Source organism: Malaclemys terrapin, chromosome 7 (genome assembly GCF_027887155.1).
Source record: "Malaclemys terrapin pileata isolate rMalTer1 chromosome 7, rMalTer1.hap1, whole genome shotgun sequence".
Taxonomy (NCBI): domain Eukaryota; kingdom Metazoa; phylum Chordata; order Testudines; family Emydidae; genus Malaclemys; species Malaclemys terrapin.
Genome location: NC_071511.1, coordinates 124,810,947 through 124,829,834, shown reverse-complemented (window position 1 = coordinate 124,829,834; position 18,888 = coordinate 124,810,947). Strand labels below are relative to the sequence as shown.

General features: G+C 58.9%; 1 protein-coding gene across 1 annotated transcript in view; it reads right to left on the bottom strand.

The window, feature by feature from the left end:
• SEMA4G (semaphorin 4G) overlaps positions 1 to 18,888 on the bottom strand; it is an 87,461-nt gene that overhangs the window by 27,077 nt on the left and 41,496 nt on the right. The window contains exons 3-7 of the mRNA XM_054034558.1: positions 8,027 to 8,175; positions 2,724 to 2,786; positions 2,533 to 2,631; positions 1,245 to 1,338; positions 584 to 697 (exon numbers count right to left, since the gene is read on the bottom strand). Of these exons, the coding sequence (XP_053890533.1) occupies positions 584 to 697; positions 1,245 to 1,338; positions 2,533 to 2,631; positions 2,724 to 2,786; positions 8,027 to 8,175 (519 nt within the window). The remainder of the gene's footprint in view (positions 1 to 583; positions 698 to 1,244; positions 1,339 to 2,532; positions 2,632 to 2,723; positions 2,787 to 8,026; positions 8,176 to 18,888) is intronic.

The window sequence follows — 18,888 nt, the reverse complement described above, 5'->3', positions numbered from 1 at the left end:
GCCGAGCTGCCCGCTCCGTGGCCAGTGCCACGCCCTCCCGGGGAAAGGGGCATGGAGGCGGGTCGCTAGGATCAGTGCCAAGGCTCCGAGGATGGTCCTGGGCGCATCATGCGACGGGTGCCCTGCTCTCTGCTAATGGAGAAGGCCCCGGCTTCCGCCCTCTCCATGGCACAGGGGAAGGCGCGGCATGAGGAGCAGAGACGCCCTTTCGGCTGCCTTTGGCCGGCCACGTTCGTGCGAATACTTTGCAGCCCCACGGAGCCATGTGTATCTCTGCCCCTCTGCCAGGCCTGCTGATCTGGAGGTGGGCAAGGCACCCCCCTCCCCCCCCGAGCACCCTGCATTGTGCCCCCTGCCAGATGGGCAGCGAGGAGGTGCCAGGCTGCGGATGAAACGTACAGCCAAGATTCAGACCCGGGTGTCGCGGGGCCGACTCAGACGAGTCTATTCCGCCCGTTTCAATGTCCCCTGGGCGTTATTCTGCCCGAGGACGGCAGGGTTCAGCCCGGAGGGGCTGAAGGGGTGCTCGGAGCTGGCAAAGGAGGGGGAGGGTCAGGTCTCTCCTGGGGCCGCTGGATCTTACCGTTTAGCCAGTGCACAGGGGACTCTTCCGTCTTCAGGGGCCGCTGGTGCAGGTTGCGCCTGATGTCTGGCAGGCTGCGGAACTCGTACCGCGTGGCCGTGTACAACCCGCCGTCTGAGATCGGGGGGAAGGACACGTCAGGGTCCCCCCATTGTTTAGCCAGCTGTGGCCCAACCCGCATCCCACTCACTTAGCACCGGGGCCGGGGGAGGAGGGCGGGGGAAGGGGAAGCCACGTGGCCAGGCTGGACCCACTTCGGGGACTCTTGTGTAACGTGTGCCCGTGGACACTGCTCCCCAGGCCTGATCGCATCGGGGCCTGGCTGGACCCTCGCAGAGACCCTGCCAGGAGGTGGGGGGGATTTCTCCTTCCTGCGGCTGCACCACGCCAGGCAGTGTAGGGCTCGGGCAGGGTTCGGATAGAAGGGAACTGGCATGCCGTGGGGCAGGTGGGCACTGTGGGGAGGTGACTGGCTGTGAAAGGAAGGGCGGGGAAGGCTGGCTCTAGCTCCTGAGGGGTGCACAGAGATTTGGGCGGGGGCAGGGGGAAAGCCTTCCTGGGCTGCTCCAACTCGCTCAGTGACAGCCCAGAGCCAGATCAAGCCGTGACCTCCCTGGGGAACCCCAGGCGAGCGGCCCCGTCGGCCTCTGGCCCCACCTACCTACGATGAGGCCGGTGTAGCCGCGGGCGGGGTCGTACGGGCACTTCTCCTTGCCCTCCTCCAAGTGGGGCGGCAACGCGAACCTGTCAGCATCCTGCAGAGAGAGGGAGCGAGGGGGTGAGGAGCTGCTGGGCTGGGCAGGACGGCATGAAAGCAGAACCCACAGCTCCAGGGGCCTCCATGCAGCCACGGAGCAGGGACAGGAGTGGCAGCTGCTGGGTGAGGTTCCCCAGGCTGTGAGCTGGCAGGACTCCCCTCCAGGGGAGGACAACCACACCAATGTCCTGGGATGTGGGCACTGCCCGACCAGGCAAGTGGGCAGAGACCGCCCCCCACCAATGCAAATCACAGAGCCCCCAAATGGCTACGACCGTCAGCCGCTGCCCAACCTGGGCTGGGCAGGAGCTGGCAGCCTAGGGATGCAGCGCTCCAGTGCCCATCAGCTCATCCCGCAGGCCACGCGCTAGAGCCATCATCCCCACCCACCCTGCCAGTCTCAGGGCGTGCCATGCTGTCACTGCTGGAAGCCAGCCCACCGGGATGTGCCCCTGTTACCGGCGGTCTGGGGAACACGGTGGAGTATGGCGGGTCCCAGGGCTCAGCTCTTCCAACCAGACGGCTAGACTAGCTAACTAACGGACCAAGCGGCTACCAGACAGACACGGTCATAAACAACTGAAAACAGGGTCTTATAATGGGAAGTGTCAGGCAACTTTCCACCAGCCCTGCCTATTTTTATATATTTGATATGCCCGTGGCCACAACATCTGACATCAGCGAAGGGACCTTCAGCTGAAACCCCACACACTGGTTTAAAATTGTGCCCTCTCCTGGTTATCGAAGGCTGGAGGTGACTAAGGTGAAGAACAGAAAGCCCAGAATGGACTTTTTCACTCCCTACACTGGGTGGGGCAGCCTGAGGCGGAGGCCAAGATCCAGCCACGTTCCTTGCAAGCCACATTTAATTCGTGACTGTCGTGCGGCGGGGCCTGCGCTGGGGGATTCAGGTTGCATGACAGGCCCGTAACCCTGCCAAACAAGGGCCGTCTGGAGCACCCCCTGCCAGCTAACAATGCCCTGCTCCCCACGCTGAACGGTCCATGGATCAACCACGAGGGTTGGTGGCAACTTGTTGCGGAAGATATTGCCGGCCAGGAGGGAGAGCAGTGAAGAGCGACAGAAGCCTGTGACGGGGCCGGAAGCATGGAGTGATGAACAAAGATGGAGGGAGCATCCAACACCCAGCCGGGGTCTCCCTCCTCGTGAATTCCCCCGTGATCGCACTCACGATGGCCGCGCACAGCGGGTGGAAGGCGTAGGTGCCGCAGGCGTACAGGTGGGTGTCGTTCAGCCTCTGCACGAGCCGGACGTGGTTGAAGCACTCGGTCTGCAGAGAGGAAGAAAGAGCATCACACGGGGGCCCGACTCCTGCAACCGCCCGCCCGCCCCCCGCACGGGCAGAGACCCGGCCGCAAATACCTTGTTGTTCTTGCCCTTCTGGAGGCAGTCGTTCTGCTTCTCCAGAGACGCCTCCCACCGGATCTGCGAAGGGACAAGGGGTCGTTACTCACCGGTGCCTCCCGGCTGTGGAGACGATAGCCGCCCCGCAATGCCCTGGAGTGATGTCACCCAAGCCCCTAAAGAGCCAGCTCGGCTGGTGAAGGCTGATGGCACAGGACCAGCCCCACGCCTGGGTCCATTTGCTTTCCACGCTTCGTGACTCAAATAAGGACCTGGCTGGGGCCCACTGAGCACCAGCAGCGCCCAACTCCGCTGGACCATGCCTATCACAGACTGGGCTTTTACTGCTTTGCGTTCCCCTGCCTTCCCCGCACAAAGCAAAGGGGCAGAGCGGCCGGCCTGACCAGTTCACTTGGCCCCACATACAGAATCACAGGCCTGGAAGGGACCTCGAGGGATCATCTAGTCCAGTCCCCTGCACTGAGACAGGACTAAGTATTAACTAGACCATCCCTGGCAGGTGTTTGTCCAACCTGCTCTTAAAAATCCCCAATGATGGAGATTCCACAACCTCCCTCGGCAATTTATTCCAGTGCTTAACCACCCTGACAGTTAGGAAGTTTTTCTTAAAGTCCAACCTAACCCGCCCTTGCTGCAATTTAAGCCCATTGCTTCTTGTCCTGTTCTCAGAGGTGAAGAAGAACAATTTTTCTCCCTCCTCCTTGTAACCACCTTTTATGTACTTGAGAACTGTTACCATGTCCCCTCTCGGTCATCTCTTCTCCAGACTAAACCAACCCAATTTTTTCAATCTTCCATCATGGGTCATGTTTTCTAGACCTTAATCATGTTGCTCTTCTCCGGACTCTCTCCAATTTGTCCACATCTTTCCTGAAATGCGGCGCCCAGAACTGGACACAACACTCCAGTTGAGGCCTAATCAGCGCGGGGTAGAGCGGAAGAATTACTTCTCGTGTCTTGCTTACAACACTCCTGCTAATACAGCCCAGAATGATCACTCTTTTTGCAACGGTGTTACACTGTTGACTCATATTTAGCTTGTGATCCACTATGACCCCCAGATCCCGTTCTGCAGTACTCCCTCCTAGGCAGTCATTTCCCATTTTGTATGTGTACAACGGATTGTTCCTTCCTAAGTGGAGCACTTTGCATTTGTCCTGATTGAATTTCATCCTATTTACTTCAGACCATTTCTCCAGTTTGTCCTGATCAGTTTGAATTTTAATCCTATCCTCCAAAGCACTTGCAACCCCTCCCAGCTGGGTATTGTCCACACACTGTATGAGTGGACACTCGATGCCGTTAGCTGACTCAATGATGAAGATATTGAACAGAACCGGAGGAGCGTAAACCACTCAGCTTATGCCCTGGAGGATCCGCCCCACGAGGGGCACTGCCCACCGATGTGAAGCTGTAGGACCCAAACCCACCACCTCCTGGGCCAGACAGGGACAGGGAGGGCAGGACTCCGCTGTGCCGAATTCTCCGCTGGCGTAGGACCTTGCACCAATGCCTGAAGCCGCTCTCCCCCGCCCCCAAGCTTTGAGTGACGTAGCGCCTGGGGGGGGCTGCGATTGGCACCATCAGACCCTCTCTCTGCTGCCCTGGGAGACCCACTTAATCTCTCCATGCCATTGGGGTCACAATTCTTCTTGTCTGCTGCCCAGGCTCCGCCCTACCTATTTCAAAGCTCTCTGAGGCAGGGGACGGTCCCTCTGCCTGTGCAGCGCCCGGCACACCGGGGCCTCGCGGTGCCACCATAATACACATCATAAAACGCTCGTGCAACTGGGACGCTGCTGTCATCGTGACAAAAGCCCAGGGCCCCTCACGGGAAAGGCTCGGAGAGACAGAGACGGGAAGCAAAAATGCCCCTCCACCGCCCGGCGACACCGTCCTGCCCATGCAGCGGGGCTGGCAGAGAAACGGCCTTGCTGTCAGTAAGACCTCCGGCTGGACTGGCCCCTCGCGGGGGAGGACAGCTCTGCGGAGGCTGGCACAGAGACAACATTCATCACCAGCCAATTTGTCAGGCTGCAAAATCGCATCCGCTGCGCCCGTCAGCCGGGGGGGGGAATCTTAAAATCGGGACACAAAAGACCGTGTGTGTGTCCAGGACAACAGGATCTGGAAGGACTTAATGGCTGGAAAACCTTAACTCTACCCTGCAACGGTCTGATCTGTGGGCACGTATCCTTAGCTGCTGGCTAATGTCAGTCCTGCACACCCATCGGAGCGTCTGGGCTGGCAGTGCAGGAGACCCTGGGCAGAGAGGGCTGGGGTAGGATGTGCCAGCCCAGTTATTCCCATCGAGCCAGCACCCTGGGGGTTCCAGTTGTCCCAGGCACCCAGCAGCGGCTGCGGAGTTGAAGGGGAGGCAGACAGGGGCGCTCGGCAGGTGTCAAGTTCCTGCAGGAGGGGGTAGCCAGGGGATCCGGGGAGGGGTGTGTGCCCCGGCATTGGTGGGGGGGAGAAGGACTTTAGCGGCAGCATTTGGGGTGGGCTGGCAGGGGAGGGGAGAAGCGGGAGCACCCACGAGTGGATTACAGAGGTCACGGCTTGGGGGAAGGTGCTGGCGCTTGGGGCAGCGAGGAAGGGGTCACTGGACCGAGGGCGTGAGGCAGACGGGCGGAGAAGAAGCTGGGACGGGGTGAGGCGTCCAGCTTTGGGGAGACACTGAACTGGCCGTAGGGGGGCACCGGGGAGCTAGCAGCTGGAGGCTGCAGGGACTTCAATGGAGCGTGTTTGCAATGGCGCCCAGGAGCATGGCATGGGGGAGGGGAGGCAGTGGGCCCGGGGGTTAAAGGTCACATCTGAGGAGGAGCTGGGCGCCAGATGTGTTTGACCACGTGGGGTTTGGGGTAAGGGGTTCTGCGAGAGGGACACAGGTGCTGCCTGGTGCCCGTCGCCGTCCCGGCTGGAGGCACTGCCCGCGGCTGAGATGGGCAAAGGGCTCTGCCGCTGCACAGGGAACCAGTGCTCCGCAATCCCCATCCGCCTCAGCCGTAAGAAGCCGCCAGGGGAGGATGAACAGCTGGGGCTAGAGGAGAGTGCGGCTTGCAGCGCTTCCTCCAAGTGGCCGCGCTTGGGTTGGGGAACAGCAGAGTCCCCAAGGGAGGGCTGACTGCTGAGGACACCCCGCCCCCGGTCCCTCCAGCCTCTTCCTGCACCCCGATCCCCCCTGACTCTCTGCCTGGGGCAAACAGCCTGGTCTTTGGCCTACTCCAGATTCCTGGGCTCCTTGCTGGGTGCGGGAGAACAGGTCTGGCTAGGTTACCAGGGGGCCCCTTCTTGCCTTAACGCCTGTGCCCCCAGACCGTGCTGGGCTTTATAGCACCACGGGTTTGGTTTGGTTTCAGCTGCGGGGTGCCAGGGCCCAGGGAGGAATTTGCGGGAAGGGTGTTCTCCCCAGCCCGGCTTGCTCAGCGGACAGCAGCCGGCATTGCCGGGGGGCGTGGCATGCACCCCAAAGGAAGGAGGTAAAGCAGCTGAGACTTTGCGGGAGAAGCACTTGGGGGCATCAGCTGGGAGGACAGATGGACCAACCCCAACACGCAGGAGCGGCCGCAAGTCACGGCTCCAGTGCAGCTACCGGTACCTGAAATGGCCGTGAGGTGATGGACCGGCCCCAGGTGGGGACAGGAGCAGCAAACTGCACCCTGGTCAGGCAGAGGGGGATGCTGGGAGCAAACTCACTTGGTACCAAGAACTAGCTCGGCTAAGGCAGATCACGGAGAGATGACGGAGCCTGGTCATTGATACTAATGACTGGAATCACGGCAGCGCCAGCCAAGATCCGGGCCCCCGGGTGCTAGGGGCTGTGAATAACAAGAGAACGTCCCTTCCCTGTCCTGAAGAGCTCACCATAGACACAGCCAGGCAAACAAGGGAAGGATTACTAACCCTGTTTTGCAGACGGGAAACTGAGGCACAGAAGTGACTTGCCCAAGGTCACGTGGGGATCCTGAGGCACAGCTGGGAAACCAATCTCGATCCTCTGGGTCCCAGTCCTGTGCTTTAGTTGCATAGACCCTCCCTCTCTCATGGACTTGAGAGTCAATTTTGCCTGATCTGCCAAGGAACACCCCCCTTCGGCCGCCTGGCCCTGTGGGTGGGAGCGGAGCGGCTTGCACTGCTGCTGCTGCGCCTGTAGAGGGCGTCCCCTCTGGGGCTGTCAGCCTCGAGCCGTCCGCTAGCATGCCAAGCTCTCGTTCCTGCCCCAGAGAGAGGGCAGGTGCTGTGAGCAATGGCCGTGGGCAGCAACACAAGGAGCTTTGGGAACGGCTAGGGGAACCCGGCCCATTTCTGCCCGTTAAGTCCAGGTTTCAGAAACAGCCAGTACGCGCCCCGTTCCCTGCGCCGCCAGGTTGGGAACTCTCTGATGAACAGGTGTTTTTCCCCCTCAAAAAAAGCCGATGTATCGAAACCGAAACTGTTCACGAAACTAGGTCAGGATCAACGAATCACCAGACTCTCTTTGGTCAAAGGGACCAGAGACTGTCGAACTGGAACGTTTCGGGTTGTCGTCAAAATTACTTGAGTTCAGAAATGTCTGTAAATTTACACTACAAAAAGGGAGTGGGGGAGGCTAAAAGGGTCGAAATGTTACGTTTGGACTGACCTGGACAGTGGCTCTTTGGTTCTTGAACAGTTTTGACATTTTGACTTTTTTCCGCAATTTGGGACAGGAACATTTTTCACACTGTTGAAAATTCTCCTGGGATTAGAAAACCGTGTCTCACCCAGCCCTAACGAGCATCCAGCTGGAGCTGTTAATTGCTCTCCAGAATCTCAGCTTGTACGACAAACTAAAACATCGTTAGCTGTCCTACTTAGGAAGAGGATCTCGACAAGTGTCACTGAGGCAGAGAGCCTGGGGCAATCGCTAGAAGGGGTGAAAACTGCCTCCTTCAGCTCTGCCAGGGGTTAGCTCAGACACTCAGGGACACCAATGCAAACACCAGCCTGGTTAATTCTGTCACTGCTCGTGGGAGAAAGCAGAGGGAAGGTCACCGATCCGCACAGTGTCCTGGGAGCCAGGCCTCGTTTTGGGGAGACACGTGGGTGGAGCTTATTTTTGTGGGTGGAGCTTAGAAGAGTACCACCACCTTGCCCTCCCCCCACACCAATCTGACCCCTATATGTCATTTGAAAAAAAAAGGTAGCTAGGAGCCAAGGCCAAGATTCCAAGTGACCAGCGACTCGGTTTTGGCCAGCTGCAGACGCCTGACGCTCAGCACCCAAACCAATCAACTGGCCATTCAGGAACTTCAGCCCAGACCAGGCCGGGCGTTGCTCACCTCCCTCTGGGAACCGTCGGCAATGTTGCTGGAGTTTAAGGCGAATATGGCCCCTCGCGCTCCCACATAGAGGATCCCCTTCTCGTCCTCCAGCAGCAGGGTGGTGTAGTTCAGGGCGTGGCTGCTGAAGCGCCGGACGTCGGACAACTCTGTGCGGGGAGAAGCCCAGGGCAGTGTTAGAACAGGACACTTGGCGAGTTGGTTCAGCTCATCTAGGGTGAAATTTGCCCCTACAAGAAGGCCAAGGTCCCACTCCAGCCCAGAGGGATCTAGGTCTCTGAGACTAGCCCTTTGTCCTCACCCTCCAAACGGGGACTAGCCCTTTGTCCTCTAATGCACCTGCATGAGACGGGAGTGGGGATAACTTCCCTGGCATTAGCAGGGAAATCCACTTCTCGTATCCGCAGATCTATACGAGTGGATGTTTTCCCAGGCCTGTGCTGGAGGTTCCTGGGTGCTATTGTGAGATTTCAAAGGGGAGAGAAGGATTCAGGATTTGGCTGTGCACAACGGGCAGGGCTGGCTCTGGCTTTTTTGCCGCCCCAGGCAAAAAAGCTTCCGGCTGCCCTTTTCCCCCCCCCGCCCGTGCAGCACGGGAGGGCACGGGGGGAGGGCGGCCGGAGCCCTGGGGGGAGGGCGGTGAGCCCGGCAGTGGCCCCGCTCTCCCCGGAGCCGGAGCGCCGCCCCGCGCCGCCCCGCTCCAGGTGCCGCCCCAAGCACAAGCTTGGTGGGCTGGTGCCTGGAGCCGGCCCTGACAACGTGGAAATCCTTCGCAGAAGGGGACGGAGCTGGGGCTCTGTTGGCCGTGGGCGCGCCGAGGGGCCTGGCAGAACTAAACCGCATCGGAATGGTCACTCCTTCCGGCAAAGCGGGGCAGGAGCTGCGGACAGCGCTCAGCGTCGGCAGCGCGGGTTTTGGAGCCATCTCGCAGACTCACACAAAGGCGGGGCTGGAAGGGACCCTGAGAGATCCCCCAGCCGATCTCCACGGGGCGGGAAAAGGAAACCAAGCGTCCGGATGAGTCCGGGCAGAGGAACCGATGCCCTTCTGCAGAAGTGCCGGGGCACACACAGGCAGATGTGATTGCTGCTGTCAGGCTGCATTTATTAGGAGCTGAAGGACAAGGCTGCTTCCCCGGAGCCAGCTCTGGAGGCCGCGAGCCGCACACCAGCTGTCCAGGCTGGTCCATCTGATTCAGCGCTTGCTCTTTGCTAGGCTGCTGTATCAGGTCCCCCAGCTCCGGGGAACCCCGCTCTCTCACCTCTCTCTAAGCGCTGCCTGTACCAGGCACTCGGCTGTCACTCCCCTGGGCTACACAGCTGGTTTATTTCACGCTCGTATCTGGACCTTTGCCTTGGCTCAAGGGGGTCCATAACAAACGTGAATCTGGGCTTTACGGCCAGACGGGAACAGCAAACTCCTGCCGCTGTGGAGTTGGGTGGGGAAGGTGCTGGTGCGGGGGACGCAGGCTCCCCCCCAGACTTTGCCCAACGGACTGCGCGGTGACACAGAGCTGCTGCTCCTCTATCCCGGAGGTGGGGGTCAGTGGAGAAGTGGGTCCCTTGCATGCTGGGCCTGGGGCGTCCTGGCAGGGGAGAGGTTTCAGGAGGGAGATCGGTTTAGGAAGAGCATGTGGGCACAGGCGGCAGCGTGAAGCGGGGGAGCAGAGAGAGCGAGCAGGAGGGAACGGGAGCAGAGACATGCAGGAACGACCAGAGCTTAACACAGAAGGAAGCTAGAGAAGGGATCGGGGAATCGGGGTCTCCCAGGAGCCCAGCCCTCAGCCCCATCCTCATACTGTTATACCCTCTCGATTCCCACTTGGCAAAGGGAGCTTCTCACAAGCTGAGCTGGCCCTCTGAGGGACTTGGGGGCTCAGACCAGGTGTAGCCACCTCCCCAGGTGGACGGAATAGGTGTGGGGCAGCAGGGAACTAGAAACCAGGCCTGAGGGGGAAGAGAAGGGCAGCCTGAGGTTGGGGAGAGGGGGAGAGCCATGCGGGGAGCAGTAGCCTGCTGGGGGAAAACCCCCAGCGTGGAGGACCACCGAAGAGTCGTGTGGCTGGAGGGAAGGCAAGGCAGGCTGCAGGCCAGGCTGTAAGCCAGGGGAAGCCCTGAAAAATGACCAGGGAGACTTTGGAGCCTAGAGGGAAACTGAGGCAGCAGATGGGCCCAAAGCCAGCCCAAGCGAGTCCCTGCTCAGAGCGTCTCCCCTGCCCCCTGGCTTTAGGGCATTACAGGACCTCCCCACATCGGTTTGCACCAAGTACCCACATGGCTGGGAGGAGGCACTTTTCCAAGCGGCACCAGCTGGCAGGGCTGCCCATGACCATGGTGTGGTACGTTCAGTTCCCCTTAGGGCTGCCAGCCTGGCTCATGGCCAGGGGCAGGGAGAGACAGGCAGATGGACGGGAAGTGGGGGCTGGCTGGCGGCTTGCTGCTTCCCTTGGGGGGGGCCGAGGCCGGCTGGGGTTTCGTAAGCAGAAGTGGGAAAGCCTCGTCCGGCTGCCGGGCTGTGGTGGGGGAAGCGGCTGTGACGTCATAAACGCCGCAGGGAGACGGGGCTCTGCACTGCCGGCCTGGTGTACAGCCACAGGAGCCGTACGGCTGTAACCACCAGTGTAACTACACCCGGAGTGCTTTAATAGCAGCGCTATCGCTGTTCCTACGCAGGAAAGGGGAGAAGCTAGGCCTGTATGAGGCACCTTTTCCCCGGCACTGGTTTAACTAACTTTAAAGCTGGTTAGTCCCGCGGCAGGCAGCCAGCCCGATGCAATACTGGCGATAGGCCTGTCGCGTGTACATTCACTGAGTTCGGCTAAGCCCCTCTGACCTGCCTGAAACGGTCTCCACACAGGCGGTCGCACTGGGCTAGCCCTGTGAGTGTTTGTGTCTGTTAGTTAAACTGGTGCCTCTTCGGTCCGGGGCCAAGGCCTCAGTGCGATTTCCAGGGCTTTCCCCACACTCCCTGCTCACGAGCTGGAGACGGACAGAGCCAGAGTCTGCAATATCGTGCGAGTTTTAAGCCAGAAGATTGGGCCTGGTAGGCCGGAAGAGGGGCCCGTTTCCAGTCAGACGGCGAGACGGGTCAATTTGCTGCATTTCACAGCGGAGCGAGACGCGGGAAGCACGTGTCGCTGGGCAAAGCAGTGAATGTTTTCCTGTGACATTTCACATGCGTGCGGTCACTAGGTTCACAGCATGGCGGGAAAAATTAAAACTGAAGCCAATGGCCTAGGAAGGGTTTTAGTGTAGTGGTGAAGGACTAACTGCCGGGAACCCCCAGCACCTTATCTTGACTCTGCCACAGCTTCCCTCTGTGGCCTTTGCCACGTCACCTTCTCTTTGCTCTGGTTTAAGAAGAGGAACCGTGGGGTCCTTACCCAGCCCAGGAAAGGGGCTGGGACAGAGCCGGCTGGAAACCTGTTTAGTGAACAACTTAAAAACGGTCTTCATTGAGAAGTGTTCGAATGAGCCAATTTTAAGTTTTGTGGGTGACATTTATCCACTTCGCACTCCGCAGATTACTGAAAACATTCTCCCAAACATTCCATTGCCACTGGCCAAAGCCCTGGTTTGGGGGAAACAAAACACTGCCATACAAATGTGACACCATTTTTTTTTTTTGGCCAATTTTTAAAAAGGTTGGGATTTTTTCCACCCCAAAAAAGCCCCTTTTCATTTGAAGAAATTGAAAGCAGCCCCAGGCGTGAAGGTTAACCAGTGTTTGAAGGTGTGCACCAAGTATTAGTATTTAAACAGCTCGGCTAACGAGTGAGGAGGACAAAAGAAATAAATGAAGAGGACGGTCTTGTGGAAAGCGAAAGGCCCTAATTGCTTTCAGTCTCCTGTTGGAAAGTTTTCTCCACTAATTAAAATCCCTCTTTAGATTCAGGAGCCATTAGTGTCTGGGTCCTGCTCCAACAAATCACACCGTTTATGACACCAGTGTCCTTCCACTGCTGGCAGGAGAAGAAAATGAATCCCCAGAGAGCCCGGCTGAGGGCTGTGTACAGAGCACGGCTGGAATTCATCAAGGAATAGTGTTGTCTAGGAGTTATAGAGCCAGACACAAAAGGAAGGACGCACGGAAACCTGACTGCGGCTGTAGGGAAAAGGGCCAAACCTTTCCACACTGCAGTGCCATCTCCCTACAGGTGCCCAGAGGTTTGTGTCTTGCTCCTGGGGCTAACGCGCACAGCAGCTGCGATTCGAAACTGAAGGGACACAGGATGAGGTGCTCCCGGGGCCCAGGTCCATGCCAGAGGGAGCTTTCCCAGGGTTTAGTCAGTTGCTAGGGGCGAAAGTGGGGCTCAGCCTCTGTGGCCCACCCGACACATGGCCCCCCCCGCTGCGGCTGCTCACCGGGGGCACAATGGAGCCCACCAGCAAGGGCGGGGGCGCTCCCTGCACGGCGACTGGGCCACGCTAATTTCACACAGGCCCCCGAGGAGCCATTGCCTGGAACAGCGTCTGGGCCCGATCCTGAGGGGCCTGCAGAAAGAAGGTAACTAACCAAAAGCCCCGGGGCAACCCTAGCACCACGGGGCCCTGCTCCCTAATAACAACACACTAAACAAACAGCAGAGCAAGGAACAAGGATCTATCCCCAGCACTGCCTCGGACTCACTGCGTGACTTTAGACGGGTCAGTTAACCTCTCTGTGTGTCAGTTTTGCTGGCACAATGCGGATAATGCTAGACAGAGACGTGTGTGTGTCTCTGTGTATGTCCCCGTCCTATGTGAAAAGCCAGCAATGGTTGGGAGGGGGTTTGAGATCCTTCAGCTCTGTCACGAGGCTGCTGGGTGACCTTGCTTCGGTGTCCCCATCTGTAAAATCGGGATAATAATACCACCCTCCTTTGTAAAGCATGTTGAGATCTGCTGCTGAAGATTGCTAGAAACGCCAGTATTATTATTTTGCACATGTAATATTGATCGTACAGTCCCTGCCCAGTGGCCCCACTCAGGACTGGGGGGCCCATTGTGCACGATGCTGTACATACGTCCCTTCCCCAAAGAGCTTCCAGTCCACGAAATGACTGGCTTGACCGACTGCACATGCAATCACTGTGACAGTGTGTACAACGGAGGCGCACAATCGCCCACCCAAACGACCCAGCATCCAGACAGGCAAGGTATTCGCATCGTTAAACTTTTATGAGCAAACCGGCCTGTGCAGAGTAAATAAAGGAAACCCCCCAAGCAAAGCACAAACCATCTGATCTTGACCTCCAAGATGCTGGAACCTGAGCTGAGGGGAGTGGGAACAGCTGGCAGGCACCTGCCTTTGAAATGCTGTTGCTGCTTCAGTAATGCACAACAGCAGAGCGACTCTCCAAAGCGGCCAGGAAACGAACGAGACGTTCTAGGCTCCGGCCGTGGGGAGGGAAGGTAACTTAGGCCAAGAGCTGCAATTAACCAAGTGACTTCCCAACCCACAGGACCCCGGCTGCTATCTGCTGCGACGTGGGAAATCAGGCACTTGCAAGCAGTCGCCGCGTGTGCGTTGTGTGCACCTCACGCGGCGCCAGGCAACGGCATTTTCTCCCCGAAGGTCCCTGGAGCGCTATACATTGTAAAACCCACTGCACCCCGGCAACTGCTGCTTCCCTGGAGAGCCCGCATCAGACCCTTCCTGGCCGGATCTGAGAAGGTCGGGCTGACGTGGCACAGGGAAGAGACTGGCTTTTGATTGCCTTGCCAAGGCGTGTGCTTCTGCTCTGAGGGAACAACCGGGGGGGAACCCAGTTCTACGTAGCTTCCCACCCAGTGGATCGTGACAATGGCCCAAAGCCAGAGGTCTCCTCTCCGACAGCCTCCCAGTTAAAGCACCAAGAGTTCTGCCGGAGCACGGCTAGAGGAACAGGGCAGGAGGACCTGCTGCCGATGCCTTAGAGCCATGGTCCCCAACCTTTCCGTGTGGCGGGCGACCGCGTTGGGGACCCCTGCCTTAGAGACTGTCACATTACCCTGGAGCGATTTTTCTCTTCTAACACGGCGCGTCCCCAGCCAGCCTGATGCCCTCCAGGCTCCAGCATGATGGAAGGACGCCAACTGCTGGCAGCATGGGGCCGCTCCGGATTGAGACCCTCCCACATGCTTCCTGCGCTCGCGGCCTGGGTTGGGTTGGCTGGATTTGCCTGGAAGCTGGGACCACGCAGATCGTCTCTCGGCTAGTTACGGGATCGGGGATGGGGGCGCCTGGGGGAGGATGCAGACTTATCCCAGTAGTTCAGCTCCCGGTGTGAACCCAACCAGGGCGGGTTTCTCTCCTTCCAGGTCCCAACGTGCAGGTGTCTGCCTGGATCTACTGCTCAGCAACGGGGGGGGGGGGGGGGGTGACAGAGGAGTAGGGGCTGGGGGGGCTCCAGGTACCTTTCACCAGCATTCAAAAAAGCCCCTTGCCCCCATGTGGGGACTTTTAGTATGAAAGCGAGCTGGGAGGGGGTGCTGGCCAGACACATGGTCACTGACCTCCCCGCTCCCCAAGCTGGGGGGGGCCCAGGCCCATTGGGGGGCCAGAGCCTGGAACTCACAACCACAGATCTCTTGCCCCACTCCATGCCCAAGCTGCGACACCCGCCCGTTTTGTGTTACTTCAGTCCCACAGCCCACTCTGTAACCAGCCAGCTCTGCTCCAAGGACTCAGAGCTGGACAAGCCCCCTCCGCTCCCTGATCCTGTCCTCCCTGCCCGGGGCCCTGCCGTGTACGATTCCGGGTTCGGACAGCAGGATACATGTGCTGGCACAAAGGCCTGGGAACGGGCGGGAGAGATGCCGTTGGCACGTGGGCGTGGAGAGCAGAAATCGCTCGCATCATAAATTCCCCAGCGGCCGCCTGGAGCCCAGGTTTCGATCTTTGTGAGATCCTCCGAGTTTCGTTTCTTAAGCGGAAGCTTTGGAAACGGTTTTCACCTCCTCCCGCCCTCCCCCAGCCTTGGGAGCTGGGAAGATGGACGCGGAGGGAGGGGAGCAGACAGGGCTGGGTGGGCAGGTGCTGTCTGGGGGAAGTAAAGGTCTGGGGTGGAGCTTGGCCCGGGTAATATCCCAGAGCCATCTAAACCCAACCTCGTCCCCCCCTTTCTGTGCTCCGCTGCCTGCCTCCCAGCTGCTGTGCCAGTGGCTAATCTGGTGCCCTGGGATGTGCTGAGACCCCTCCTAAGAACCGAGACAAGCTCCGCATGTTATCAGGCTGTAGGGTCACGCGGGGATACTGCAGGGTCGCTGCGTGGGGGCCAGTGCAGGCAGCATCCACGCAGCCGCTGCAATTCAGGTGCTGACCGAGACTTCTGCACTGCAGGAAGCCGTGTGACTTGCACCCGAGCCCGCCCCCCCTGCAGCACCACATGGGGCCCAGGAGCAGGGCAGCGAGACGGAAGAGAGCCATGCAGATGGCAAGGAGCCAGCCTGTCATCGCCCCAGCAGCCAGAGAGCCGAAGCCACAGGCTCATCTGGCCATGGGCCACCCCAACGGCAGCACCCAGCCCTCCTCCCCCTGCCGCAGAGTCACAGCTATCGCAGCCAGAAGGGACCAGTGTGAGCATCTCGTCTGACCTCCTGTCTAGCACAGGCCAGAGACCTGCCCCAGAACAATCCCTAGGGCCGATCTCTTAGAAACTAGCTTCTGTTCTAAAACCAGCCAGGCCTGATTTGAGAATCGCCAGCCCTGGAGAATCCGCCTCGGCTCTTGGTAAATTGCTCCAATGGTTAATTACTCTGACTATTAAACACTGACACCTTCTTTCCACTTGGGATGACGGTCTCTGCTGGCGGATCTGAGCGCGCCTTTTAACAACCCCATTGGCCTGGTACCAAGGCGGTCGCACCAGGAAGGAGCTGTCATCCCAGGAACCTGTCTGCCTGCTGATAACACGCCCAGTGGGTCCAGAGATCAGAGCTGGACAATGGAGCCTTTGGCTTGGATCCGCCCCAGGTTGGCCAGGCTCTGTGGCCGGGGATAAAACAGGTTGATGATGGGTCCAGGGGGATGGGTGACCATAGCACAAAAGGCTCCATCATGACAGATCCCCAGAGAGACCATGGCTAAGAAGGCCTGGAGCCTACCGTCCCCTCTTACCTGCAAAGACTGGCCCCTGGTGCTAGGACATGGGGGAAGGAGGAAAGCTCGCCCGGGGGTGTGTGTGTGTGTCTGTGTGCGCCTGTCCCAGGGGAGGGAAGCGGAGCAGGTTTTCACTCCAGCAGTGGAGAAGAGGGAGGAATCGGCAAGGACCCTTTTCTCAGCAGCTTCTAGCCTAACCCAGTTTTGCCTTCTGCAGTGAAACGAGGTCTCGGTAATGGCTGCGTGCCAGCGCAGAGAGCTGGCGCAGTGGGGCAGCAGCTCCGGCAGGACCAGGCGCACTCTGATTCCGCATGTGGCCGTGATAAGGATTCTTACGCAGTTGCCGATGGAGTCAAACGATGGTGCCGCCCCAAGTGAGCGGAGAAGCACGGAGCCCATGCGCAGGAGCTCGCCCAGCCGACAGGTTTGCTGAGCCTTTGAGTGTTATTGTCCTGGAAAGCGGCCGAGCAGTGCCCCTCCCTGCCCAGGACAGCGGGTAGCTGGTCACACACCCGAGGCCGGGTGTATGCTACAGAGTTCGGCTGCCATAGGTCTGCTGGCCGGGAGTGTGGAAAATGCCACCCTGAACCACCATAACTGTGCTGGCAAAATCCCCAGTGGAGCCGTAACTAGAGCAGCAGAAAAGCACTTCTAGCAGCGGCCTGACTTCGGGGGGGGGGGGGGGGGGGGGGCGGGGCAGCTGTGCCAGCAGTTGCCTTAAAGTTCATCTACACCAGGGGGCTCTGCCAGAGTCAGGCCTTAGCGACGGGAGACCGTACAGAAGACCCCGGTCTTTAGAGAGAGGAGGCGTGTCGGTAAGACCCCGGTCCTTAGAGACGGGAGACACATCGGGAAGACCCAGGTCCTTAGAGAGGGGAGAAGCGTCGGGAAGACCCCAGTGTCACGGAGTGTTGGGGGGACACAAGGCCCTGTGATTCACCATGACTCTCAGCCAGCCAGTAAAGCAGAAGGTTTATTTAGACGACAGGAACACAGTCCAAGACAGGTCTTGCAGGCACAGACAACAGAACCCCCCTTGGTTAGGTCCATCTTGGGGTCCCAGGGCGCCCCAGCCCCCTTGGGAGGTCAGAGCCCCGTCTGCCCCCCAGCCAGCTGCTGAAACTCTCCTTCAGCGACCCCTCCCACAGCCTTTGTTCAGTTTCCCGGGCAAAGGTGTCACCTGGCCTCTAACCCCTTCCTGGGTTCTCATGTTACATGCTCAGGTATTCTCCGTAGGTCAGTCTCCCATCCCCCAATGCAGACTATCCTAGCCACACTCCCCTGTCAGCATTCAAAGACCACAGTAAGAACAGTCCCAGTTCGTCACACCCAGTCCTTAGCGACGGGAGACGCGCCAGGAAGACCCTGGTCCTTAGCAAGGGGAGATGTGTCAGGAAAATGCCGGTCCTTAGACACTGGAAACGCGTCGGGAAGATGCCAGTCCTTAGTGACGGGAGACATGACGGGAGGACCCCGGTCCTTAGAAAGGGGAGAAATGTTGGGAGGACCCTGGTCCTTAGAGACAGGAGAAGCGACAGGAAGATGCCGGTCTTTAGAGGGGGAGAAGCGTCGGGAAGACGCCAGTCCTTAGAGAGGGGAGAAGTGTCGGGAAGACGCCGGTCCTTAGAGACAGGAGACACAATGGGAGGACGCCGGTTCTTAGAGAGTGGAGAAGCGTCGGGTGAACGGATGCTTTGGGGGGAGGCGGGGCAGCACGGGGGTCGAGGAGAGGCAGACAACGGCTGCAATGCACTTGGGGGTGACATGGCAGCTGGGCTGCAGCGCTGGGCGACGCACTGCCATGACGGCGCAGGAGGCCCAAAACATACATCGCAGGCGGCTTCGCTGGTCCTGCAAGCCAGAGATGCAGGACAGACGCCACAGCGGGGCTACGTGGTGACTCTGCGCCAAGTCATTGCCCAGGGGGCTTGGACACCACAGCTGGTGAAGAGAGCCCAGCTGCAATGGAGCTGGGACCATGTCCACCAGCGGAGGAATCTGGGCCCCGGTCCCTATGATCTTCATAAGAACGACCATCCTGGGTCAGACCAATCGTCCGTCTAGCCCAGTATCCTGCCTTCCAATGGTGGCCCGTGCCAGACGCTTCAGAGGGAATGACCAGAACACGGAAATTATTGAGTGATCTAGCTCCTGTCATCCCATCCCATCATCTGGAAGTCAGAGGTTTAGGAACACCCAGAGCACAATCTTGGCTAATAGCCATTGACCGACCTAGCCTCCATGAACTTTCTAATTCTTTTTTGAACCCAGTTACATTTTAGGCCTTCACAACATCCCCTGGCAATGAGTTCCACAGGTTGACTGTGCGTTGTGTGAAAAAGTACTTCTGTTTGTTTTAAACCTGCTGCCTATTCATTGGGTGACCCCTGGTTCTTGTGTTATGTGAAGGCCTAAAATGTAACTGGCCACAGAATGGGTACCGGTCCAAGTACCAGGTGGGCCAGTGTGGAATAAGAACATAAGGATGGCTAGACTGGGTCAGACCAAAGGTCCATCTAGCCCAGTCTCCTGTCTTCTGACAGTGGCCAGTGCCAGGTGCCCCAGAGGGAATGAACAGAACAGGGAATCATCCAGTGATCCATCCCCTGTCGCCCATTCCCGGCTTCTGGCAAACAGAGGCTAGGGACACCGTCCCTGCCCATCCTGGCTAATAGCCATTGAATGGGTACCAAGTAGGTTGGTGCGGAATGGGTACCGGTTCATGTACCAGGTAGGCCAGTGCGCAATGGGTGACCTACCCAGCAGGGTCAGGTAGAGTATATGTGACCCTCAGCCTCCTT